Raw genomic sequence first — 27,801 nt, forward strand, 5'->3', positions numbered from 1 at the left:
AAGGGGTCTATATATAAAACAAAGGAAAGGTAGGGGGTTAATGATTGAGTATAGATAAGATCAGCTTCTGCTTGAAGTAGTTTGAAATGTAAAGGTCAGCCATGTGACGAGGAGGGGGAATGAGTGCTTGCAATCACGAACACATTTTTCCCAGGAACAAACGCTTTACATCTTGACACATTCTTACCATGAGCAAATGGTTTATATCCTGACTTTTTGCATCCTGGGAATGCATGTTGGCCCCTTCATTCTTACGTCTGACATGAGTGCCTCCAGTATGAAACTTTTCCGTTTATACCAGCTATTAGTATCTGTGAAAAGCAGATGGCAATAAAATTAGATTGGGGTTGGCCGGAATACTCTGATATTTCCCACATTATTAACATCTGAATATACATTCGTATATTTGTTCATTTGTTTATGGAAATACAACTAGCTAAGAGGAAGATCCATAATAAATAAATATTGATAGAGAAGATAATAATCTGAATGATTGGCCCTGTGCAACGGTGGAAGGAGTCCTGCATTTGAAGCAGTTGGGCTGCCAAATTCACCAAGTTTTAGGAAGGAGAAAGAGGTTCTAACATAGAAAAATGGAACACATACTACCTTTTCCAATTTTATCTAAATCCTGATTTTTCTGGGGCTAGTTTTGATCATTGTAGAATCTCAAAAGTAGCAAAAAATCTTCCTACACCACTGTCATAACTGAAAGTTGCTAAATGACCACTTTTGACTTCTACACAGAAGAGATTGACAAAGAAAAGTTACCTGGTTTGATCAAACTCACAGAACTGGCCCAGGTTAGAGCCTGGAATTGAACTCACAAGCACTTTGAAAGGCAGCAAGAGTAATATATCTCTGGGATTCAATAGGCTGAAAGAGTTTCATTTAATTAAAAAAAGAAAAGAAAAATAGGATAATAAATCAAGCTTAGAAAGGACAGAGCAGGCACAGGAAAGAATAAGCTACCACAGGCCACTTCTAGTCACAGTAATAGTAGAATCATGCTAAAAATGGCTATTGTCTGTTGATTTACAGCTGATTTCTCCAGCAGGAAGAGTATGCCTAGAAATAAAAGTCCAGTAAGTAAACACCAAAGCAGAACATTAGAAAGAACATCAAGAAAGTGGAGTTAATAAAGTCATGAGCACTATGTGGTATGGCTTTGGAAAGAGCAGAGCATGCCAGGCAACTTTGATAGACTTTTCTAAGAAAATCACATAATTAATGAGGAAAAGCAAAGTAAATGAGTCACTGTTGTTAACTACTTCAATGTGTAGTAAAAGGAAAGGCAAATCACTAGAACAGCATTATCAGAAACCTGAAAAATTAACACTATCATTTCTTGAAGTCACTCCCTAATAGTTGAAATAGAACTTCCTTTACAATTGCCTCTACATGACTGACCCTTTGAGCACCGTTGCTTTTGCATTATTCCACACATTTTGTAACAGAACATTCCATCCCAAGTCTAAATAATGTGTCAATGTTCTTCTATCATAGTTCATCATTTATTGGGATTTGGGGATAAGGCCTTATTTGGGAAGAAGGCATCATAAGCTATCTGTAAGATTTTATTTGCAAAGTACAGTCAAATAGAGTCAGACAGGATTCCTCTCCTTCTTGAAGGGATCATAAATGACAGAGTGATAGTAAATGAAAACGAATCCAATGTGGAGGAAGTACGTCTGAGGTAAATATTAATCAAAGATTCCTTCAGTACTTCCAAGAATGACTTGAGAGATGGTCACACTAATGAAAATTTAAGTAGTAAGGTGAGAGCAAAGGTAATGAGATTTATGGAATCACATGATCTAGGTCACTAACATTTGAACATTCAATTTTCTTATGATCTCTTAAATTATAGAAAGGGGGTATTCAATGCTGACTATAAGTAGACTAGAACTGGGTGAGTAATAGAAACTAGATTGTTATCTTGCTCAGGTGTATTTACTGAGACAATTGAGTTTCAGAAAGTTGCAAATATCTGTTGCCTGTACATCTAACAGCAGATTTCTTCATTTAGAAAATAAAATCATAAGTAAGTCTAAAATATTTTCATTTATAAGCGATACAAAGTAGGTATCTGTGTTCCCACCAACACTCTACCTAGAGGTAAAGAAAAAAATTCCTTCCAAATCCACCTTCAATGGAGCTTTTCAAATAAATGCTATGAAATTTAGCTGAAAGATTGTTGGCAACCCTAGCTATAAGCCTTGACAAACCTGGAGACTGCAGGAGCCAAAAGAATCATCAGTAATGAGCCTTTGTCATAATTTCCTAACCACTGAGTTGTCAAGCTAGTTCAATAAAGTCTTTTCACAAATCCCTTTAAACTCCAGAAAGCTTCATATTTGCATATAAGATCCATTTTTTCCATGATCTTTAAACATGCAAGACTGTCTACTTGCTGAAGATCAATTTACTCATTGTGGCCTTTGCTATTTTTCCTGGGTGATCTCAAATGCAGAAACATACAAAGAAGAGATAGATGTTGATTTTGTGTCCCCACATTTCTAGAGTTGATCACTTCTTCTGTGCTCCCTCCTCTGCACATTCCTCTGTGATGGCAGTTTTCTCTTTGGATTACTTGCTGAAATGTCTGTCTGCCCCACTACACTGTGAGCACATCAAAACTGAGATTTTTTTCATCTTTGTATTTGTAGATGTTATATCTGGTACATTGTAGCAATGCAATTAAAGTTTGTTGAATCAAGACATTTTGTTTCAATGAATCAAAATTTCTGTTTATGTCCCCGACTCCCATGGTATAGATATATATTTTTTTATTTCTAAGATACAATCTCATACTCATTAGTGCCCTTTTTCCTATAATTCCTAACATCCACAATCAATTTCAGCAATAATATAAAGGCTTAACATCAGTTTAATCAATAGTCAAGGCTGAAGATGTCATTCGCTAAAGCACCCTCTAGTAGGATTCAGGCAGTCAGAGTGATTAGAACCAAAATGTTAAATCAATTTGGCAAAGATTAAAATTCCCTTCAATTTTTTCCCATTGAAATCAATAGCTGTAATCTGAAATGTTTTACTGACACAAATCTCTTAAGCAATTTAAAAGCACTAAGACCACATGGAATATTCCCTTTTTTATGACTCAAAAGTAATTTTATGCACAATATCACAGAGGAAAAATAAAAACAAGATCTTGTTTGTGAGAGCCACTGTTTCTTCTATTGTTCTTTTTCAAATTCTCTACAGTGTTAACCAAAATCATTTACTCAATAAAGTTGCTATTTGATAGTTTGTCTTATCTTAACGAACGTCAGAAAGAGGGGCCAAACGGTGACGCTTTGTATGAGATTGATAGAGATAGATAAGGAACTTTCAAAGCCCTGTCATGAATTCATCAGCAATTGCTGATACAACTTGAAGAGACTTACCTTACTTTGACTCCTACAGGCTTTGTGTGGGCTGGTTAAACAGCTTTAAGAGAGTTGCTACATAATTGTATCATTAAGATGGCTTCAACAGCCAAGTGTGATATAAGATTTCAGACAAATACCCTCTTTCAGGATTCTAATTCTCTATTTGGGCTTGGAAGCATGCAATTGTAATTACTTACAAATGCCTGAGCTCAAAAGATTGTATCGAGGTAGCAAGATGTTGGGAAATTTAAAGGAATTACTTAATACATTTTTTTTGTTAGATGCCATTGACTTAGCTCTGATTCGTAGTGGCCTTATGTATAACAACGAAACATTGCTTGGTCTCCCACCATCCTCACAATTGTTGCTGTGTTTAACCCATTGTTGTAGCCATTGTGTCAATCCATCTCATTGAGGGTTTCCCTCTTTTTAGTTGAAACTCTATTTTTCCAGGCACGGTATTCTCCAGCGATTGGTTCCTCCTGATGACATGTCCAAAGTAAGCAAGACAAAGTCTCGCCATCCTCCCTTCTAAGAAGCATTCTGGTTGTATTTCTTCTAAGACTGATTGTTTCATTCTTCTGGAGTCCATGATAAATTCATTATTCTTCACCAATATTACTATTCAAATGCATCAATTCTTCTTTGGTCTTCCTTATTCATTGTCCAGCTTTTGCATGCATATGAGGCAATTGAACTGACCATGTCTTGGGTCAGGCACACCTTGATCATCAAAGTAGCATCTTTGATTTTTAAATCTTTAAAAAAAAAAAAAGGTCTTTGCAGATTTGCCCAATGGAATATATTGTTTGGTTTCTTGTCTGCTGCTTCCATGAATACTGATTGTTGATTCAAGTAGAATAAAATCATTGACAAGTCCAATTTTTCTGCATTTATCATGATGTTACTTACTGGTCCAGTTGTGAGGATTTCTGTTTTCTTAATGTTAAGGTCTGTGATAGTTAAGGTTATATGTCAACTTGTCTGGGCCATGATTTTCAGTAGTTTGTTAGTTATGTAATGATGTAGTCATTCTTCATGATGTGATCTGATGTGAACAGTCAATCAGTTGTAAGGAAAGCTTCCTCAGGGGTGTGGTCTGCATCCTAGACAGACAGACAGACAGACAGATAGATAGATAGATAGATGTTCTGGCAAATCTTGCTAGGTTGTTCTGGGTCCTTCATCTGGCTCTTCATCATCTGACTTCTGGCTCTTGGGACTTGAGCCAGCAACCTGACATATTGCCTGGTGATCTTGGGATCTGTCCACCTCCAAAGCTTGTGAGCCAGCAGCCTGAAGTATTACCTGCCGATCTTGGGTTCGTCAGTTTCTGCAGCTACGTGACTCAGTAGAACCCTCCAGCCTGGCCCACAGACTTGGGACTTTCCAGTTTCTACAACCCACGAAGCATTTCCTTGAGATAAATCTCTCTCTCTCTCTCTCTCTCTATATATATATATACACACATGCTTCACTGGTTTTATTTCTCTAGAGAATCTAGCCAAGGACAAGCTGCAATCAGTACTGAAGACTACTGTCTGATTTTCAGCAGTAAGTGCTTCAAACTCTCTTCCTTTCAGCAAGCAAGGCTGTGTTATCTGCATATTGCAGGTTTATAATGAGTCTTGCTCCAATCCTGATGCCACTTTCTTCTTCGTATAGCCAGGCTTCTCAGATTATTTGCTCAGCATAGAGATTGAATAAGTGTAGTTGTTTTAGGCTGGGTTCTCTAGAGAAACAAATCCAGTAAAGCATATAAATATCTATACAGAGAGATTTATATAAAAGAAATTGCTCATGTGGTTGTAGAGACTGGAACGTCCCAAATCCATGGGTCAGGTTAGAGCCTTCTGATTCAAGTAGCCACAGAGGCCAGTGAACCCAAGATGGGCAGGTCAAAGGTCAGGGCTCTTGCTCACAGGCTGTGAAGAAAAATGAATGTCACCAAACCTGGGAAGGTGAGCCCTTGTCCGGTGTGCTCAGACTTGCTAATAATCTGGACACCAGTCTTTGAGAAAGAGAAAGTAACTTTACTGTAATGTGTAGAGCAAGGAGCCTGGAGGAAGTTCCTCAGATCTGACTCCCTGAGCTATGGGGAAGCAGGTCTTATATGTGATTTGAGCAGCAAGATGGCAGCCATGCAGGTATACTGGGGAGGGAAAATTTTAGAAGGAAGCAAGGAAACAGGAGGTGATGTGGTTCTTTTCAGACCTCTTGCTTCAGAATAGCATCCAGGTTATGATTTTCCTTCTGATTCGTTCCTCCTGTTGCTGCATCCTCTGTTGAGGTTGATTAATGGTCACAGCTGGCCCTTCTGCACCTGCAGGGCAGGCCAAATCTGGCTTGGGCTAGTTTAAGGACTAATGGAAATTTACTGGCATGTATAGGGTCAGGTTACACAAATCCCAAGATCCACAGGCAAGATTGCAGGTAAGCTGCTAGCTTAAGTCCCGAGAACCGGCAGTCAGATGAACAGGAGCCAGCTGTAGGATCCAGAGCGAGCAAAAACCCATGAGCCTTGCCAGAATGTCCACTTATATTCTATGTAGGCCACGCATCCAAGGAAACTCCTTTCCAACTGATTGGCTACTCACATCATATCCCATCATGGAGGTAATCATATCAGATTTCATCATGGAAGTGATCACATCATCATACCATTGCCAAACTACATAGTAATTGCCAAACCACTGAGAATCATGGCCCAGCCAAGTTGATGCATAACCCTAACGATCACAATGGTGAAAGGATACAACTCTGAAACACACCTTTTCTGATTTTAAGCAACTCAATATCTCCTTGTTCTGTTCCAAGATTGCCTCTTGGTCTTTGTATAGGTTCTGCATGAACACAATTAAGTGTTCTGGAATTCGCATTCTTTGCAATGTTATCCATAATTTGTTATAGTCCACAGGATTGAATGCCTTTGCACAGTCAATAAAACACAGGTAAACATCTTTCTGATATTCTCTGCTTTCAGCCAAGATCCATTTGACATCAGCAATGATATCTGTCATTCCACATCCTCTTCTGAATCTGGCTTGAACTTCTGGCAGTTCCCTGTTGATGTACTGCTACAAATTTTTTTTAGTTATTTTCAACAGAAATTTACTTGCATGTGATATTAATAATACTGTTTGATAATTTCTGCATTCTGCTGGATCACTTTTCTTTGGAATGGGCATAATATGGATCTCTTCCAGTTGATTGGCCAGGTAGCTGCCTTCCAAATTTCTTGGCATAGACGAGTGAACACTTCCAGTGTTGCATCTCTTTGTTGAAATATCTCAATTGGTATTCTCTCAATTCCTGGAACCTTGTTTTTTTGCCAATGCCTTCAGTGCAGCTTGGACTTCTTCCCTCAGTACCATCAGTTCTTGGTCATATGCTACCTCCTGAAATGACAGAATGTTGAGCAATTCCTTTGATACAGTCACTCTGTGTATTCCTTCTATCTTCTTTTGATGCTTCCTTCATTGTTCAATATTTTCTCCATAGAATCCTTCAATATTGCAAATTGAGGCTTGAATTTTTTTCTTTAGTTCTTCCGGCTTGAGAAATACCAAGGATGTTCTTCCTTTGTGGTTTTCTAACTCTAGCTCTATGTACATTTCATTATAATACTTTAATTTGTCTTCTTGAGCTGCCCTTTGAAATCTTCTGTTCGATTCTTACTTCATCATTTTTTTCTTTTCGCTTTATCTATTTACAAGAGCAAGTTTCAGAATCTCTTCTGACATCCATTTTGGTCTTTTCTTTCTTCCTTATTTTTTAATGACCTTTTGCTTTCTTCCAGTGTGATGTCCTTGATATCATCCCACAACTTCTCTGGTCTTTGGTCATTAGTATTCAATGCATCAAATCTGTTCTTGAGATGGTCTCTGAATTCAAATAGGATATACTCAAAGTCACACTTTGATTGATTCTTGTGGACTTGTTTTAATTTTGTTCAGCTTTAACTTGAACTTGCATTTGAGCAATAGATGGTCTATTCCACAGTTGGTCCCTAGCCTTGTTCTGACTGATGATATTAAGCTTCTCCATCATTTCTTTCCACAGATGTAATCAATTTGATTCTTGTGTATTACATCCAGCAAGGTCCATATGTATAGTCACAGTTTATGTTGTTGAAAAAAAGGTATTTGCAATGACTAAGTCATTGGTCTTGCAAAATTCTATTGTGTGATGTCTGACATTGTTTCTATCACCAAGGACCTTTTTCCAAGTACTGTTCTTTCTTCCTTGATTCGAACTTTCACATTCCAATCACAGTAATAACCAATGCACCTTGATTGCATGTTTGATCAATTTCAGACTCCAGAAGTTGATAAAAATCTTCAATTTCTTCACTTTTGAATAAAGTGGCTGGTGCATAAATTTGAATAGTAGTTGTATTAACTGGTCTTCTTTGTAGGTGCATGCATATTATCCTATCACTGACAGAGTTGTGCTTCAGGATAGATCTTGAAATGTTCTTTTTGATGACGAATATGATGCCATTCCTCTCCAATTTGTCATTCGTGGCATAGTTGACAATATTTTCAGATTCAAAATGGCCAATACCAGTCCAGTTCAGCTCACTAATGCCTAGGATATCAATCTTTATGCATTCCATTTTATTTTTGATGACTTCCAATTTTCCTAGATTCACACTTTGTACATTCCACGTTTCAATTATTAACGAATGTTTGCAGCCATTTCTTCTCATTTTGAGCCATGCCACATCAGCAAATGAAGGTCTTGAAAGCTTGACTTCATCCACATCATTAAGGTCGATCCTACTTTGAGGAGGCAGCTCTTCCCCAGCCGTATTTTGAGTGCCTTCCAACTTGAGGGGCTCATCTCCCAGCACTATATCAGACAATATTCCGCTGCCATTCATAAGGTTTTCACTAGACAATTTTTTTAGCAGTAAATTGTCAGTTCCTTCTTCCTAGGCTATCTTAGTCTAGAAGCTCCACTGAAACCTGTCCACCATGGGTGACCTGGCTGGTATTTAACATGCAAGCCACCCATCAGAATATGACAAACTGACATATGAGTGATGGTGGATAATAATAATAGTGGATTATTAAAAATAAATTTTAAATCATTTTTCTGTAGCATAACTTTCCCATAATTATCTAGAGGAATGAGAGATTGTTAAGTAAACAAACATGAGCAATACTGAAGATTTTAACAGGAAACCAAGTAAGGCCTGAACCACAGGAAATATACAAAAAAAATGCTTTTATGTCATCAGTCTTTGCACCCCATTAATTTTGTTTGGGTCACTTCAAAGTGGCCAGCTCATCTCACTAGTTCTCATGGTTTCTTTCTAACCTCTAATGATGCTCATTACATACAATATAATGTGTGTTCATGACTATGGTAATCAGTTAATTTTATAATACTGTAAATGCATTTCCTTCCAGACTTTTTTAAATCCTGATAATAAAACCAAGATAGGACAAGTAATATTTTCTTCCATTTTGCCATCTCTACCTAATATTTTTTTTACCTAATATCATCAGAGGCCTCTCTAAGCAAAACCCAATTTGTCCTTTCGGAGGCAAAAAGCAAAGGAGGGTTAAGTTAAACTCAACACTGTATAAGTAAACCACGTTCTATATATAAATGCTATAAAATCTTACATTGCACTAACCCGTTATCTTTACCAGCTATTAGCCATCTAATCGCTTTTTTTAATTTAAATTTTTAAAATTCTTAATCTCAATTAAAACTGGACTATACATCCCTAGAGATAATGCCAAAATTTGAAAGATTATCACCTAAGAAGTGCATATTATTGGTCTATCCAAATATACTTTTATTTTGCCCTTAATAGTTTTTCTCTCTGATACTGTTTGATTCTTCAGTATTAGTATATTTACAAATTATGTCATATTTGGGTGTTAACTATACTTTTATTTGTTTATACCCAGTAAAAACATAGTTTTGTTTTAATTTAATTTTATTTTTGTCCAAAGCAGTAATGTCACAGTTTAAATCTATTAAAATACTAATAAACATTAAAATCTATGTGCCCTTTAAAACCATCTTGTGTGTCATGAGTAGAATGTCTAGCACCACCTTGGAAAATGCTAACATGAAAATTTCCTGCCATATGGCAACAATATCACCACTACTACCAGTTACTATTGAGTTGATTCTAACCCATGGCAATCCCCTGTGTATTAGAGTAGAACTGCCTCTATAGGGATTTCAGTGGCTGATTTTTTTTTTTTTAATCAGATTGCCAGGCCTTTCTTCTGAGGTCCCTCTGGATGTACTCAAATTTCCAATCTTCAGGTAGCAGCCTAGTACACTAATCATTTGCACCACCCAAGGGCTCTGAAGATAACACAACCCCCACCCCCCAGAACAACAAAACCATTGCTGTCAATTCCGACTCATAGTGACCCTACAGGACAGAGTAGACCTACCCCACAAGGTTCACAAGGTTGTAAATCTTTACAGAAACAGAATTGCCACATCCTTCTCCCACAGAGCATCTGATGGGTTCAAATTGTTGACCTTCTTAGTTAGCAGCTGAGCATTTTAACCACTGTGCTATCAGGGTTTATTTTAACAATAACATACCCCATTGCAAATAAGGGGTGAGAGTCAGGGTAGGGAAAAGTGAAGATAACCTCTTATAACTCTCTCTTCTTCCAGATGTGTGCAGAAATAACCAAACAAAAAGTATTGGTTTACCTTACACTGTTTTATGGGGGGGGGATGTGGTGGCTTCTCTGTAAAAATATTGTGATCAGATGAATTTTACAGTCAATGACTATCCAAAGCATTGAGAAGATACCACTGTAAGGCTGAGTTTCTGTTTAATTCAATAAATACACCAAATGAAATATTTTATTGCAATACACAACTTTTAAGATGAAACAAACATCCTCTAAAACCAAAGACTGATGCTGATAATGGTTTAGACATGTGGCATATGTCTGTGTGCCTCCACATACTTAATGTTCTTCCTTTCTTTCTAATCAAGTGACCCGTTCTCGTTTGGTTAAGTTTCAACCACAAGACATCACTGTATGCTTTTCTTTTCAAGATACACGTCACAGCACCCCAAGAAAGGGGGAACTTCCAGTGTCTGTGGTAACATCACTTGATCAACAGACTCCTTTGAACAGCAGGAGCCTACCCGCCTGAACTATATAAAGCAGCAGAGACGTTGACGAGCAGATATTTGCACGACGAGGACGATGAGAGCAGCAGCCATCTCCATGCCAAGGTTAGACAAAATGCCAGGAATGTTCTTCTCGGCTAATCCAAGGGAAGTGAAAGGAACTGGCCATTCACTCCTAGACAACAAAACTCAGAAAAAGAGGCCAAAGACTTTGTAAGTTTACTCACTGAATTTTAACTTAGTTTGGGAAATTTTAACTTAGATTATCTTTAATGGTAAAAGGATTGAGAACAAAGGAAAGAGAATACGAGCATCTAGCCGTATCAGAGCAATTGCCTGTTGTGAGCTATCTAGTAATATTCAGATGTATCAAAAATTCAATCACGATAGGGCATCAATTTGCTGGGAATTTTTCCATAGACTTTGGCTTATAAAAATTAGCTCTCAAGATAGGAAAATGTTGTATTGGCTATTTTTATTATTGTCTTATTCCTCAGAAAAGCTATTTCCATGTGCTTTTCCCTTTACAAATAAGACCTATTCTACTGAGATAATATGAATATTGACTTCTGTGTCTTTTGTAGTGGAATGGACGTGAAAACATACCTGAGATCTATGATCCCACACCTGGAATCTGGAATGAAATCTTCCAAGTCCAAGGACATGTACGTACCCCAATACCCTGAATTATCATTATAAGAGCAGCCTGTGCATCAGCTTTATATATACTGGCAAGAGATTAGCACTGCAGGTAATGGGCTTTATTTCTGTTAAGTAACAAGCCGAGTAAGATTAGACTACATTAGTACCAAAGGAAATTAGATACAAACATGTGTGCATATGTTCATTACTTTTGCACTGCTGGAATATATCAATTTGGATGTTTTCAAACTTTACTGGCAGGTTGTTTTAATAATTATGGAAATTCTAAGAGAAATTTTAGTTCTTATCAGTAAATTTTAATAAAAAGCTATTAGAACTAGAGCCTTAGCATATGAAGCTATCAAAATACAGCAGCCCTATCTATTTCATTTTCACAAAAAAATGTTTTACTAATTTATGTAAATTTTGTCCTCTGCAGACTTTCTGCTGATGAAGTAATACAGTGGTCTCAATCTCTAGAAAAACTTCTTGCAAACCAAAGTAAGTATAGGTTAACTATTGAATGTTTTGGGGCTAAGGTTAATACTCTAATAGAATGACTTCTTTAAGATACAGCATTCTGGGTAGTGTGTGAAAGGTTACATTCTAGTTTTTCTGTGGTTACTGATAGTGTCAGGATATCACATCCCATTATAATGTAGTTTTGACTTAGCACTCAGTTCTGCTGTTGTCTTTTGGGCAAATCTGGCAAGACAAGTAAGGCTCTCCATAGATCATTATAAGAACAAAATTAAAAATTATTCTGGAGTTCTAAAGTTTACAGTTTTTAAATATAAGCCAAATATCTCAAGATGTGAATTGCCAGACTCAAAACTGCCTAAAGAACGTATCTTTGTATAGTTGGATGGAGTAGGACTCATTTCATCCATAGCCTATTTGATCATTCATATGTGGCAAGCATTTTAGAGGTGCCAAGAATTCAAAAACAAAGCCATGGTCCCTTGCAGCCTTCAAGGCAGATGAGACATGCAATGTAAATAATTGCTCTATAAAATGATAATTGAATAACATATATGATTAAAAAAGTTTCTAAGACAAAGAGTATTGTGGAGATTTTCTGATGAGAAAATATAAATAATGAGATCATTTTGCCAACTTCTCATCATGGGAATTGCAGTTCTATTGGGATTATACCTTGCTGTTCAGAGGTGCAGGTAAACAACTTGGGCTCTAGCTAGAGGGTAAAAGTATTCTCTTCTCCCCACAGACACCCTAAGAAGCCTTGCGTGGGGATTATCTAGTTCAACCCAGTTCCAACATATTATTGTCTGATTTAATTTACAATTCAGCCACATGAATAAACTGGGGAGAAATGCCCATTTAAAACTTTCAGCAACATTAGCAAATATAATCAATATATCAGACACATAGATAATACATAAGGCTTACATTTTCTGACTGATATGAATTGGATGGGGGTATCCTATTTGTTAATTATTAACATGACGTTAATGCCCTTTGTAATGTTTCCTTCCCTAACACCCTCCACACTCAGGCTAAGACTTGGTATACATAAGAAGAGAGATTGCCATGTAATCAGCAGAGCAGAATTCTAATTAAATAGCATGTGGAAGCAAAGCACAGTGTGACTGTGGACACGTTTTTCCGGCTCCATGTTCCTCTTCTTTAAATGAAGGAACTGGTTAAAGCTTTCCCTTCTCCACAAGTTATGACACAGCCATTCCAGCAGCGTCATTTGAGCTCTCTCTCATCTTTATACATAGAGAATGCAATGGTATATTTCTTATAAATGATATCTTCAGGTTATTCACTTCTTGGCTCAATTAATTTAATTATCTCCGCCTTTTCTTTTTAGCTGGTCAAGATGTCTTTGGAAATTTCCTAAAGTCTGAGTTCAGTGAGGAGAATATTGAGTTTTGGTTGGCATGTGAAGACTACAAAAAAACAGAGTCTGATCTTTTGCATTATAAAGCAGAGAAAATATATAAAGCATTTGTGCACTCCGATGCCACTAAACAAGTGAGTATCAAGTTCATTATCATCAGTTTATGTGTAAAGGAACTTACCTACAGAAATAATATTCAACCTACACAGCAAAATAGAATCCTTTCAAGGCCACCTGATTTCTCTGCTATTGATTTAGATATACTCATAAAGTTCAATGCAATAATCTAATTTTCTATGTTTGTGAAGATCGTATGAAAAGGATAAGGATGATAAGGATGAAAAAAATTGATTTTGCAAAACTAGCAACCCACACCAGGGTTGAGGAAAGGAGTGTTGCTGGCCAGAACCACATGTCAGGGTGTCCTTAATGAGCTATTCCCCTTGGATACGGATAAAATGCAGACTAGTGTAATGTGTACAATCAGAGCAGCAAAAAAAAATTTCCATCTAGTAGTGTACTCTTTCTAATTCAATATTCCTAGACTGAGCAGAAAATAGCTGCATAAAGAGCCCTCGCCTACTGTAAATTTTCGGTGTCTACATCGCTCTTTGTGACACACATACCACTTTGTGTGGACATTTCAATTTTTCATGTGTGCCTCTTTTGTATCTCCCAATCACACTATGAGCTAACTTGGAGCAAAGGCATTTTTTTGGTGATATTTCTTTTTACCATCTCCACACCTAGTATTGGGCTCACCCAGAATAGGCATTCAAGAGATATTTGAATAAGCATTTAAAACCACTTCCCTGAGGTACTTCAAAAAAGCAAGGTAACATGATAAAACAATAAATGGGAAGTGTATATTAACTCATACAATTTCTTTGTAGATCAATATTGACTTTCACACCCGAGAATCTACAGCCAAGAAGATTAAAGCACCAACACCCACATGTTTTGATGAAGCCCAAAAAGTCATATACACTCTTATGGAAAAGGACTCTTATCCCAGGTTCCTCAAATCAAATATTTACTTAAACCTTCTAAATGACCTTCAGGCTAATAGCCTTAAGTGATAGGTTCCCAGCTGGAGGGAATTAAAGATGGTATCAAGTACAGAAGGAATGTACCAGTGTGGCTCCCTGGGTAAAAAACTTTGCCTGTTGGGGTGACTTGGACTGGCCAGAGGAAGAACTAATGACTCAGAATGGATTAACGTACAAGTGATCCAGGTACAGTGGTGAAGAAGCATAAGCAAGATGAAAACTAAGAGACTGTATAAGGAAGGAGATATGGTGGTACTGTCATAAGATACAGTGCACCTACGTATTAGAAAATCCCTCAGAGCTGAGAAGGCCGGTAACTGTAGTTACACAGCAACTGTGAACAAAAGTTATGAAACTAATTAAAATGTGCTATAAGCTTCAAGATCAACTGACATTTATGCTGCATATCATTATGTATAGGTTGTGTATTGAGCTGCTGAAATCTCTTTAACTTGGATGGCTATGTGAAAAGTACATGTATCAAAGTCACCAAAGACATCACAAAGTATTTCAGTGTTTTTTGTTTGTTTGTTGGATTGTTTTTTGCTTGGAAGAGATAAAGAAGTGAACAGTGTATTTAACGTAAGCTACTCTTAGAACTGGGAAGTCAGAATATATTTGTAAATCAAATTATCACAATGTCCATAATAAATGTAAGTTTTGTATTAAAACTATATAGTAGCAATTCTGCTTTTATTTCCTTGCCATTTTTTAAAAAGGGCATTCATTCCTCAGATTTATAAAAGTAAAAATTCAAGCAAGGGTATCCTACTTTCTACCATCTCTTCAACATTTAAAATACTATCACCCAATTAATACTGCATCTTATGTATTAAACTGGACATAATTCATTAGTTTGTTCTGTGTTATCATAACGTATAAAAATTTAAAAAAAAAGGCTCTCGTAGTCAGGCTTCAAACTGATGAAAAATTGATGAAATCTTTAAAAAGTGAAAAAAGTATTGTTTCAAGAAGTAATCTAATTAACAACTGATATTTTCTCATGGTTTAATTTTTTTTTTTAAAGTTTATAAAACTCAGATGTATTTTCTCATTAATGCTCACAGCAGTCCTATGAAAGTTGAGACTCAGAGAAATTTACTCATTAGATCCCAAAATTTAGCTATCAATTACCTGAAAGAAAAAAAAAAAAAAAAAAAGTGCTGTCAAGTACCTAGAATGTTTAAAAACAAACATCTATTTCTGGACCCTATCCAAAACTGACTAAATCAGAATCTCTAAAGGGTAAGGGTATGGGAATTCATATATTTTAAAAGGAAATGACTGGTGATTCTGCTGATGATCTAATAAGCAAAGGTGGGGAACCCTAGGGCTAGGAGGGGCAGTCACCCTGCCAGTGTTTGATTGTAAGTCTTCTGACTACACAACCTATGTGACACTGCCACCCACTGACCAGAAGGTATATCCTAAAGCACTCAAGTCTGCTACAGTCCGAAGTGTCAACTAAGTAGGAAAATCAAAATGGCTGGCTGCTTACACAACCGAGGAGGTCACCTACTGAGAGCTGGACAAAGGATCATTATGATGCATATCCCTGTATAGTCTATTCAGCTGTATCTTTCTAGCAACTGTGCTCCAAAACCTATTTAATAATCAGCCATTCGCAAACCATAATGGAATACTATGGATATTCTCACTACTAGCTTGCCCAGTCATCAGGCACACGAACAATGGTATGGGGCAATACATAGATCAGGTTTTAAAAAGCATTATTCTTGAGTTTCCAGGGGACACCATCCAAACTGGATCTACATGATGCTTTGTTCCATTCTTTAGCAGATTATAAGAGAAACTTAAGAAAGCATTTCAGTACAATAGCAGTAATAATAATTTCTGGTATCTCTTCATTCCATCACCAAATTCTGTCAATCCTCCTCCTATGACCTCTTGCTCTTTTCTATTACACCTGTCCTACTTTAAGCTCTCATTTATTGCTCATTCACCTGATTTGGTCTCCCTCTTTGGAGCCTCTTGCCTAAATTCATCTTCTGAGCAGCCACAAACACCATCTTCTGAAACACAGAGTTGGCCTTGTCATTTCCCATGATATACAAAATAGAGTTCAAAATCCTCTTTGTGGAACTCAAAACCCTCCCAATGTTAGCTCTACAGTTTAAATCCTATTATTCCCCTCTGAGTAACTATCTTGACATCACCCTAGATTATTTGTCTTTTCTTGAATAAGCTCTAAGCTTCAGTATCTCCAGGCCTTTGATTAATCTCTTTTCTCTATCTAAAACAAAATGCCTTTTCCTGTTCTCCCCAATATTCAAAGTCCACCCAATTCCTTAAGGCCCATATAGAACAACTCTCGCATAAAGCCCTTCTATCACCTTACACCATTATGCTGATATGTTGGACGTCTAGTTGAGGTGCGCTGCCGTCCAAATAAACACAGGACACCCCGCTCCTATTTTTAGTAGTACTGCCACATTCAATAGTCCAGACCCCTAAGACTTGTGAGAAGCAAGCAGTGCAACTGTCCAACACACACGCTGGCCATAAAACAGATACTTCTGGGCTTTGTCTCCATAGGTGTCTTGTTAAAGAGCCATTTAATTTTTGGACAGATGATCAAAACAAATGACTAAGACATTTCTTCATTTTGGAAAAAAAAAATGTGATCTTGGCTGCATGGATTCAAGATATTGTAAAACACTTGAAAGGTAACTTTCTTTTCATGGGCATTTTTTTGTTACGTATATTCTCTAAGATCATCCACTGAAATGAGATTAGCTCTAGTGACACCTACTGTTGTATAATTTCTGTAAAACCGTGATGAAACCATACCTACAGGACAAAGAAACAAAAACAACTAGAAAAACAACCCCATCCTGTTTTTGTTGAAATCAATATCTTAAAAGCTAAAAAATTATCAATCCAATGACAAAATTTTGTATGTTACTCCATAACTAACCTAAATGAAACTTTCCTACAAATAGGTCAGTGGGAAAATATAAAACCCTCTATGGATATTCGATAGGTAGCTCTTTCCCAAAAGCTCTTTTACCTTGAATTTGAAGATAAGAACAAAAGAAAAAGAAGAGAAGAAAAGGAAGGAAGGGAAGGAATAAAAAGGGAAAGAAAGGGAAGGGAAAAAAGAAAAGAATTGACTGAGTGTCTTGAATGTTTACCTTACCTTGTGCCTCATTTGATAACTTGAATACCTGAACTGCCACACATTTAATGTTTTACCTTCTCAAATTGAAAATTTTAAACAAGAAAGGATTTTGCTGTAATTTAGAGTTGTCTGGAAAACTTTACTTTAAAGCTCCCATAATTGATGGTAGATTAGGCTAGGAATTTGAATCTAACCCCAAAAGAACCAAATTTATAAACCCATGGGGACCATGCCTTGATTTGGAATATTGCCACTCAGGGAAGATATATGCAGTAAACTTAATGATTGAAAAAGGAGTCTAGCCCATGGGATCAGGGAGCTGATTTGTTTAAAGAAGAAATGATGCTTTGTAAGCGCATTTTTTAATTTAGAAAACCATGTGGGCTATGTCAGTTACACTTCAGAATTTAATGCTCACATCTTTTTCTCTCTCCCTCTCCTGTCAAACTCATAAGCACTGCCAGGATGTGTAGGAGACACCCAGCTCAGCGTGCACCACTTCAAAGAGTTTAGGGACATTACAAATGAACACTGTCTTATGTCCCCCAATAGAAAAGCTAAACTCCCACTTGTCAGATGAAGGATTTAAGACTTTGGAAAAGTTCTCTGCTCTAAGGTTTCTTAGCAAAAAATACTTATTCAAATAATGATACATTACATTGGACATAGGATTTGTTCATCCTGGAAAAAAATTTGCTTTTATTCTAATTTGATATGCATTTTTGCTTGTTATCGTATTAGCTGAATGATTTTGACCATTTTTCATAGGGGAGGGATAGTTAAGGTGGGTTTTGAGGAATAAATAAAACCCAACCAAAATACAAAGAGAGTGAGAATATTCTGAATACAAGAAAAAGCCTGTGAAAAAGTTGGGGAAAAAAATTCTCTGTGTTTAAGTAAGAGTGATTTATTAAGTATGACTGGAAGTTTAGGTAGTTTATGGAAGATAATGAGAGAGGATCTATTCAGTTCCATAAAGTACGAATTTTTTTTTTTTTATATGATAGGCAACCAGTGATGTTTTGCAGAAAAGACATAGCTTTTGAGTATCTAATGTGGGCACTGAGCTAGATACCCATGGTACCTACCAATCCACACTAAAACTCTTTGAGATAAACACTTTAATCCCAATTTTATTGATCAACAAATGCAGACCCAAACAAAAAAAATATCTAAGGATACACAGTGACTGGTGGACCTAAGATCTGAACCCAGGTTTGTATGTTTTAAAAGTGTTTCCATTACCTTATGCTTCTTCCTGGAAAGTGATGTGACTACTTTGAGTTTTAAAAGGTTAATCCTGGATCTGTTCTGGAAGAAACTTTGGGAGAAAGAGATAATTAAGGAAGGAAAGCCAAATATGAAGCTAGTTTTGTAGCCCAACAGGAGAGAACCAGGCCATGAACCAAGGCAGTAACCATGGGAAGGAGAGGGTAAATAGGCAATCCTTGGTGGGTAACTCGCTATGAGTAAGTAAGAGAGAGGAATATAAGACGCCTCTGATAATTCTAGGCTTTTCCCTCACAATTACATCAAATCCCTTTCTGGCTGCACGTTGAACATATTGTCTTTGAGTTCCTTCAGTTGCAAGCATACATTAAACAATTTGGAAATAGAAGGCTGGAGCACTGGAGGAAGATTAATGTGAAAGAAATCACGTAGTACTTTCAATGGATAACAGCTAAATCTTCATCAACCTGCATATGAAGAATTCTACATGTTATTCCTCAAAGCTCTCTTTCTTCTGGGCCAAAGTAGAAGCTTGCAAGCCATCATCCAGGCTAAGAACAGAAAACAAGGACCAAGAGACTCAACGGATTTGCATCGAGTAATTAAGGTTGAAGGCACCTTTCAAAGACAAGAGATGAAACCGTGTCTAGGATTCAGGCTAAAAAACAGAGGCAAAGCAGCTGTTAAACCCAAACAGAAGCTGCCATGGTGATCAACAACACTGGACAGCACAGAAGACCGTAGTGAAATCAAGAGTGGGGCAGGATTTCTGACTCCTTATATGGAAGAGATCCATATTTATGCCTGTTCCCAAGCAAGGTGATCCAGCCGAATGTGGAAATTATAGAACAATATCATTAATATCACACACAAGCAAAATTTTGCTGAAGATGATTCAAAAACGGCTGCAGCAGTATATCGACAGGGAACTGCCAGAAATTCAGGCTGGTTTCAGAAGAGGACGTGGAACCAGGGATATCATTGCTGATGTCTGATGGATCCTGGCTGAAAGCAGAGACTACCAGAAGGATGTTTACCTGTGTTTTACTGACTATGCAAAGGCATTCGACTGGGTGGATCATAACAAACTGTGGATAACACTGTGAAGAATGGGAATTCCAGAACACTTAATTGTGTTCATGAGGAACCTTTACATAGATCAAGAGGCAGTTGTTCAGACAGAACAAGGGGATACTAATTGGTTCAAAGTCAGGAAAGGTGTGCGGCAGGGTTGTATTCTTTCGCCATACCTATTCAATCTGTATGCTGAACAAATAATCAGAGATGCTGGACTATATGAAGAAGAATGGGGCATCAAGATTGGAGGAAGACTCATTCACAACCTGCATTATGCAGATGATACAACCTTGCTTGCTGAAAGTGAAGAGGACTTGAAGCACTTACTAATGAAGATCAAAGACCACAGCCTTCAGTATGGATTACACCTCAACATAAAGAAAACAAAAATCCTCACAACTGGCCCAATGAGCAACATCATGATAAATGGAGAAAAGATTGAAGTTGTCAAAGATTTCATTTTACTTGGATCCACAATCAACAGCCATGAAAGCAGCAGCCGAGAAATCAAAAGACGCATTGCACTGGGCAAATCTGTTGCAAAGGACCGCTTCAAAGTGTTGAAGAGCAAAGATGTCACCCTGAAGACTAAGGTGCACCTGACCCAAGCCATGGTATTTTCAATCACATCACATGCATGTGAAAGCTGGACAATGAAAAAGGAAGACCGAAGAAGAGTTGACGCCTTTGAATTGTGGTGTTGGCGAAGAATGTTGAATATACCATGGACTGCCAAAAGAACGAACAAATCTGTCTTGGAAGAGGTGCGGCCAGAATGCTCCTTAGAGGCAAGGATGGCGAGACTGCATCTTACATACTTTGGACATGTTGTCAGGAGGGATCAATCCCTGGAGAGGGACATCATGCTTGGCAGAGTACAGGGTCAGCGGAAAAGAGGAAGACCCTCAACGAGGTGGATTGACACAGTGGCTGCAACAATGAGCTCGAGCATAACAACGATTGTAAGGATGGTACAGGACCGGGCAGTGTTTCATTCTGTTGTGTGTAGGGTTGCTATGAGTCAGAAGCGACTCAACGGCACCTAAGAACAACAACATATGGTGGGTCAGTACAATGAATTGCTTAACATGGCCCTTCTAGCCATAGTTTTTATAATTCCCACCAAACGACAGAATGGTACTATGCAAATGAGGAGCTTGTGGCCCACCAAGGGGATTGGATAGCTTCCTAATAATGTAGGGGTGGGACCATGCAAATAAGGTGTATGGAACACTAACAAGGGTATTGGTCAGTTTTGACATTCCGCTAAGCTTAAAGCGAGACACACAGAGAGAGGGGATCTCAACACCACCAAGAAAGAAGAGCCAGGAATGGAGTGTGTCCTTTGGGTCTGAGATCCCTGCACTGAGAACCTCCTAGATCCAGTAGACAAATTGAGGAGCTATAACACAGAAGACAGTGAGAAATGGCAGTGCGAGACTTCAGGAATCAGGTTACCAGCACTAGATGGCTGCAGCGGGGCTTCCAGGCCCAAGGAGTGAGAAAGCTGAGAGCCTTTTGGGACGAGGCTTACTGGCACAGTGGGGTGCCTCTGGGTGCTTATCAGCAGAGCTGAGGGGCCGAGAGGCCAAGTGGCCAGAAAGAGGTGTGCCTGCAAGCACAGCTGAGAAGAGGTTGTCCTGATCAAAGTACTATATCCTGATCATTCCTGAACCTGAATTTTAACCTGTTACTTCCATAATAAGCCCCATAATTGTGATTATTGTCTGTAAGGTCTATGTGGCCATTGCAACGAATTATCGAACCCAGCAGAGAAGAAGAGCACCATGGGAGGGATGTTTGGTGTCAGAATTGGTAAAACCAGGAGAAAAAGGAGGCATATCTGACCTCTGCTTCATAGGAATCAGCCTTGAGCTGTTGATCTTGATTGTCCTTCCCCCTTGTGAAATTAGAGGAGGTCAGATGACTTTCCCACCACACCATTTTTATAGAGGGGACAGTTCTATGTGACTGGTGGGATAGAACAAGTGTTCACTTTTAGTTCAGGGAAAAAAAAAAAGAGGACTGAGGGTAGTCAGTCACTCTCTTGGCACATTATTTAGTTCAATCGTCCTTACCTTAACTCCTCAAAATGGGTAAAGTTATTTTTATCCTTTATTTCTGGAGAGAGAAAAAGAACCAGGGATATTGTAGGTTTCAGATACTCTCCTATCCCTCAAACTAACTGTTGATTTTCTAATCAAATCTAGAAAGTAAAAAATTCAGTGAGCTTTATTTAACCAGTAAGACTGACACATTTTCCATGTGTCCCATCTTTTATACTCTGCCTTGAAACACTCAGCTTGAATTAGTCATAAAAAAAGTTTGTAATACTTGTCTAGTACTTTTTTCTTAAACCTGTCAGTTAATTTAAGGTCTGCAAATAACTTACGATGAACAAGTAATGGGTAGAACATGTTCTTATATTAAGAATTCAGTAAGATACTGCTTACAATGTTTATTGGGCATAATTTTTTTTGTTTCTCAACTTTTATTTTATATTTCTTTTTTTTTTTAATTTTTATTGTGCTTTAAGTGAAAGCTTACAAATCAAGTTAGTCTCTAAAAAAAAAATTTATATGCACCTTGCTATATACTCCTAGTTAACTCTCCCCCTAATGAGAGCACATTCCTTCCCTCCACTCTCTATTTTCATGTCCATCTGGCCAGCTTCTGACTCCCTCTGCCCTCTCATCTCCCCTCCAGACAGGAGCTGCCCATATAAGCTCATGTGTCTACTTGACCCAAGAAATTCGCTCTTCACCAGTATCATTTTCTATCACATAGTCCAGTCCAATTGCTGCCTGAAGAGTTGGCTTTGGGAATGGTTCCTGTCTTGGGCTAACGGAAGGTCTGGGGACCATGACCTCCGGGGTCCTTCTAGTCTCAGTCAGACCATTAAGTCTGGTCTTTTTATGAGAATTTGGGGTCTGCATTCCACTGCTCTTCTGCTCCCTCAGGGATTGTCTGTTGTGTTCCCTGTCAGGGCAGTCATCGGTTGTAGCCAGGCACCATCTAGTTCTTCTGGTCTCAGGCTAATGTAGCCTCTGGTTTAGGTGGCCCTTTCTGTCTCTTGGGCTCATAATTACCTTGTGTCTTTGGTGTTCCTCATTCTCCTTTCCTCCAGGTGGATTGAGACCAGTTGATGCATCTTAGATGGCCGCTTGCTAGCGTTTAAGATCCCAGACGCCACTCTCCAAAGTGGGATGCAAGATGTTTTCTTAATAGATTTTATTATGCCAGTTGACTTAGATGTCCCCTGAAACCATGGTCCCCAAACCCCCACCCCTGCTACGCTGGCCTTTGAAGCATTCAGTTTATTCAGGAAGCTTCTTTGCTTTTGGTTTAGTCCAGATGTGCTGACCTCTCGTGTATTGTGTATTGTCTTTCCCTTCACCTAAAGTAGTTCTTATCTACTATCTAATTACTGAATACCCCTCTCCCACTCTCCCTCCGCCACCTCTCGTAACCATCAAAGAATATTTTCTTCTCTGTTTAAACTATTTTTCGAGTTCTCATAATAGTGGTCTCATACAATATTTGTCCTTTTGCAACTAATTTCACTCAGCATAATGCCTTCCAGATTCTTCCATGTTATGAAGTGTTTCACGGATTCATCATTGTTCTTTATTGATGCTTAGTATTCCATTGTATGAATATACCATAATTTACCCATTCATCTATTGATGGGCACCTTGGTTGCTTCCAGTGCTGCAGTGAACATGGGTGTGCACATATCTGTTTGCGTAAAGGCTCTTATTTCTCTAGGATATATTCCAAGGAGTGGGAGTGCTGGACCAAATGGTAGTTCTATTTCTAGCTTTTTAAGGAAGCACCAAATCGATTTCCAAAGTGGTTGTACCATTTTGTATTCCCACCAGCTGTGTATAAGTGTCCTAACCTCTCCACAACCTCTCCAACATTTATTGTTTTGTGTTTTTTGGATTAATACCAGCCTTATTGGAGTGAGATGGAATCTCATTGTAGTTTTGATTTGCATTTCTCTAACGGCTAATGATGGTGAACATTTCCTCATGTATCTGTTAAACATTTCCTCATGTATCTGTTAGCTACCTAAATGTCTTCTTTAGTGAAATGCCTGTTCATATCCTTTGCTATTGGGCATAATTTTGACTGGAATGATTCCAATCATACTATCTATGCTGACAGTACTAAGTGCCAAAGTGATGGAGAGCAAACACAAAATGTCCCTTGTCCAGATATTTTATTCATGCTTCAGAATTCTATAATCAACTATATGATCCAAGAAAGGAGTCTAAATAATTGCTTCTTTAATACATTCACCAATGAGTGTCACCAACTGTGTTCCATAAGCCAAGACAGATACTAGGGATGCCGAGATGAATAAGATATGTTGTTATTGTTAGTTGCTATTGAGTTGGCTCCAATTCATGGTGAAATATTGCCTGGTCCTGTGTCATCTTCATGATTGTTGGTATATTTGAGTCCATTGTTACAGCTATCGTGCAGGACTTTCCAACCTAGGGGGCTCATCTTCAAGTACTATATAAGATAATACTCTGTCGTGATCCATAGTTTTTTCACTGGCTCATTTTTGAAAGTAGATTGCCACGTCTTTCTTTCTAGTCTGTCTTGGTCCAGAAGCTTTACTAAAAACTGTAAACTATGGGTGGCCTTGCTAGAATTTGAAATACTGATGAAACAGCTTCCAGCATCACAACATACATGCCACCACAATACAATAAACTGAGAAACAAGTGATAGAAATAAGATACAGTCATCCATTATTGAAAAACTCATAGTTCTCTTGGAAAAAGAGGAGCAAAAACAATTGTAGTAAAATAGACTAAATATTATAAAAGAGGAGAGATAAATAAGATTGTCCTTAGTGGCTCTCCCCAGGTTCCTGGCAACAAGCCAAATAGAACTCATGGCACTTTTTCCCCCTAACAGAGTTTGTGTAGTTCCAACTTTCCAAAGAGCTTCCAGGTGCTGTCAGCACCTTATGCAAGTCCTCTGGGAATCGAGTCACATCACATTTGTCTCCTCTAGCAAGTCCTCTCTCTCTATTTTTGTACACTTGGAAGGGTGCCTCTGCTTCCTTCCAATGTTCCTATAAAAAAGGAACCAGTCAGGGCAGCCTACGCCTGCCTGGGATACAAGAGGCTAAGGAACTACAGCCTTCTCTCTGACTCCCGCTCTTATGGACTTCCTATGGTTTACCTCAGCCTCTGCTTAACAGACAGGATTAAGGTACTATAAGTGCTCACAGAAAATCAAAAAAAAACAAACCCATTGCTGTCAGGTCAATTCTGACTAATAGCGACCTTATAGGACAGAGTAGAACTGCCCCATAGGGTTTCCAAGGATCGGCTGGTGGATTCAAACTTCCGACTTTTTGGTTACCAGCTGAGCTCTTAACCACTGTGCCAGCAGGGCTCCATGAGTGCTCAGAGGAGGGAGTAGTAATTCTGTGCTGGAGGGAGGAGGTGGCTTCAGAAAAGTGATAGTTTAACAACAAAGTGTGGATTAAATTCAAAGTAATCCAAATTACTTTGTGAACTACTAGATCAATGGGTTAATTGCAAGCACTGTAATTCAGAAAAAAAAGGAAAATTCTTATATTATCTGGCTCCAAAAAGTGGAAGTAATTCTGTCCAACTAATTACTAATATTACTTTGCTTACATCAGTATCATTTTACTTTAGCTATTATTATTGTCCTAGAATACTGATTTATTTTTTCTCTTTTATTTTAGAAGACTGTAGTAGAGATTTCCTCGGTGCTTTCCAAGTTTAGGCCCTCTCCCTGGGCACCAGGAAGACTATAGTCCCAACCCTCTCCTCCTTAAATTTAGCTTGCTGTTGTTGTTAGCTGCCGCCAAGTTAGCCCCAACTCATGACAACTCCATGTGCAATAGGATTGGACCATTATGATCAATCCATAGGGTTTTCACTGGCTGGTTTTTTGGTAGTAGATCACCAGGCCTTTTGTCCTAGTCTGTATCAGTTTGGAAGCCCCACTGAAACCTATTAGGCATTATAGCAACACACAAATCACCATTGACAGAGGGATGGTGGCTGCACATGAGGAGCACCAACCAGGAATCGAAGCCAGTTCTGCACGGAAGGCGAGAACACCACTGGACCAGCAATGCCCGAAGTTAGGTGAGGGCCACCAGACTGAATTCTGCCCAGTGCAATGAAAGCAGAAGGGACAACCACCAGGTTCAGACCTGACAGTAAGACACTCCACTTCCTTTCTCTCTTCTCCATGTACACTGCTACAAGTGAAGGACTCTAACTTTGCAAAGCCACGTGAAGGAATTACCACACTGAGAACAGACATCCAACCTGGATACCATTAATGTGAGTAAAAAATAAAAGCCCCTAAGATTTGGGGATTATCTGTTAGAGTAATGTTATGGATTGAATTGCGTCCCCCAAAAATATGTGTTGTAAATCCTAACCCCTATCCCTGTGGTATAATCCCATTTGGGAATGGGTTTTCTGTGTTACAATAATTAGACAGTATTAGTGTAGGGTGTCTTAAATCAATCTCTACTGAGATACAAAAGAACAGATTAAATGTAGAGAAGTAACCAGAGATGGGGGAAGATCAATGCCATGCCACATGAAGATCACCAAGGAGTCTTCCCCAGAGACCACGACAGGAAATCTTCCCTTAGAGTTGGTGCCCTGAATTTGGACTTCTAGCCTCCTAAACTGTGAGAAAATAAATTTCTGTTTGTTAAAGCCACCCACTTGTGGTGTTTCTGTAATAACAGTGCTAGATAACTAAGACAAGTAACTAGGTTGCATTACCCTAATAAATACAGAGATGTGTATTTAAGTGTCCTTCAAAAAGAAATAACTCCCTATTACATTTCAAAAGATATGCAGAGCCATCCTGGAAAAAAACAGGAAAACCTCCATCAAAAAGCTAAGTCTTATTTCATTACCACATTAGGCAGAGGTTATCTCTCTGACCTTGTGATAATCTTTGAGACAGAGCTGCCTGGAAAAGAAGATTTAAACTGTGCATGAGAATAATATGTGAAAAGCTTATTTCAGATGCAGCTTAGAACAGAATATGCCAAAAACAACACAAAAACAGAGGTAAGGGCTAAGAAGCAGGAAAAGAATAAGTGATGGAAAATTTTACAACTGATAAAAAATTAAGTGAAAGAAAGTTGGCCATGAAACATGTATTTTCCACTCATTCATTTTGACTCAGTTTAGGGCAACATATCATATTTATATAAATACTTTTGAGGTTAAAACTGGCCAGTCATCAAGTAAAAGTCATGAATCCAAGTAAAAGTAGCATGCAGCTCTGGAAAGTATACCTGTGGTAAATCCAAGATTCAGACAAGGGTGTGAATTCAGTGCATACCAAGAAAACTCGAGGGTAAACTCCACCAGTGATAATTCCCCCGAGAGACCAGAGAACTACCAAGGAAATAATTCATCCTAAGAAAGACTGTCTCATGATACACAATTATGTCCTAAAAACAGTAGAACAGAGCAAGAAGAAACAGGCTACTTTAAGTTCAGCAGGTGCCTGGCACTCATGTTGCCCTTTAATGCAGTTCCAAAATCTGAAGGAGAGGAGAGAGCAATAAAAAAGTGACAAACACCAAAAGGACAAATACCCAGAACATTCTGTAAAGCTTTGAGAACACATGGGGAAGGTGTTTTGTTCAAGTAATGATGAAGCACTCTCTTAACTTGCTTTGTCTTCCCTGACACTTAGAGCACTGACAGAACGAAGCATGCTGGATTGAAAATAAGGCCACTCGGCTGGATTGAAAATAAGGCAACTCTACATCCAGAAAGGAGCAGAAATGGAAGAGGGCATGGTGCTTCTCCAGATACCACCATTGCCATTAGCAAACATTTATAGCAGCTTCAATACCTTTTGTAGGTATGGTAGTCTTGAAGGGGATCCCAGTGAATAATGTCCTTCTTCCTCATCCAGGTTCTGATTAGTTGAGAAATAAAAGATTCAAGGTGGGGGTCCAAGATATTACTGATACAGCTAGGTCAGAGAACATAATGTGGAGTGAGAATTAAATAGGCTTCCTAATTTAACCCCAGAATTAGGCCAAATTGCTACCCAGCTGCAGGCAGTGTTGAATTGGGTCAAGGTTTCTCATTTAAGGATCCCATCCATGTATGCAGGAGGTGAAGTGAAATCATGCTTTCTGTGGATTGGCTCCCTCCCAAGAGGAAGAAGTGGGCAGAAGGGATGGAGGACTCAACTTCTCAGGTTCAATTACTCTTCAC

At 38.3% G+C, this 27,801-nt stretch overlaps 1 protein-coding gene and 1 long non-coding RNA gene across 3 annotated transcripts in view; one reads left to right on the forward strand and one right to left on the reverse strand.

Annotated features, from left to right (window-relative positions):
- Nucleotides 1-27,801, reverse strand: part of LOC126067029 (uncharacterized) — a 158,501-nt gene that overhangs the window by 14,608 nt on the left and 116,092 nt on the right. The window contains exon 6 of the long non-coding RNA XR_007515308.1: nt 188-311. This is a non-coding gene — a long non-coding RNA (uncharacterized LOC126067029). The remainder of the gene's footprint in view (nt 1-187; nt 312-27,801) is intronic.
- Nucleotides 10,523-14,734, forward strand: RGS1 (regulator of G protein signaling 1). Of its 2 annotated transcripts, none has more exons than XM_049868600.1 (5): nt 10,523-10,629; nt 11,109-11,189; nt 11,606-11,667; nt 13,004-13,167; nt 13,927-14,734. In XM_049868600.1, the coding sequence occupies exons 1-5, from the start codon at nt 10,601-10,603 to the stop codon at nt 14,110-14,112; spliced, it is 522 nt and encodes a 173-aa protein (XP_049724557.1). In that variant the 5' UTR covers nt 10,523-10,600; the 3' UTR covers nt 14,113-14,734. The 2 variants fall into 2 exon arrangements, with proteins under 2 accessions (XP_049724557.1, XP_049724556.1); XM_049868599.1 differs by having other exon boundaries at nt 10,531-10,737.

This window comes from Elephas maximus, chromosome 24 (assembly GCF_024166365.1).
Source record: "Elephas maximus indicus isolate mEleMax1 chromosome 24, mEleMax1 primary haplotype, whole genome shotgun sequence".
Lineage (NCBI taxonomy): Eukaryota > Metazoa > Chordata > Mammalia > Proboscidea > Elephantidae > Elephas > Elephas maximus.

What these genes read in the sequence shown, in the direction of transcription:
- RGS1 (XM_049868599.1), top strand. Translation starts at nt 10,601, where the DNA reads ATGAGAGCAGCAGCCATCTCCATGCCAAGGTTAGACAAAATGCCAGGA. An exon ending in AAAAAGAGGCCAAAGACTTT is followed by an intron (nt 10,738 to 11,108) that starts GTAAGTTTACTC and finishes TGTCTTTTGTAG; the next exon opens with TGGAATGGACGTGAAAACAT. An exon ending in ACTCCGATGCCACTAAACAA is followed by an intron (nt 13,168 to 13,926) that starts GTGAGTATCAAG and finishes ATTTCTTTGTAG; the next exon opens with ATCAATATTGACTTTCACAC.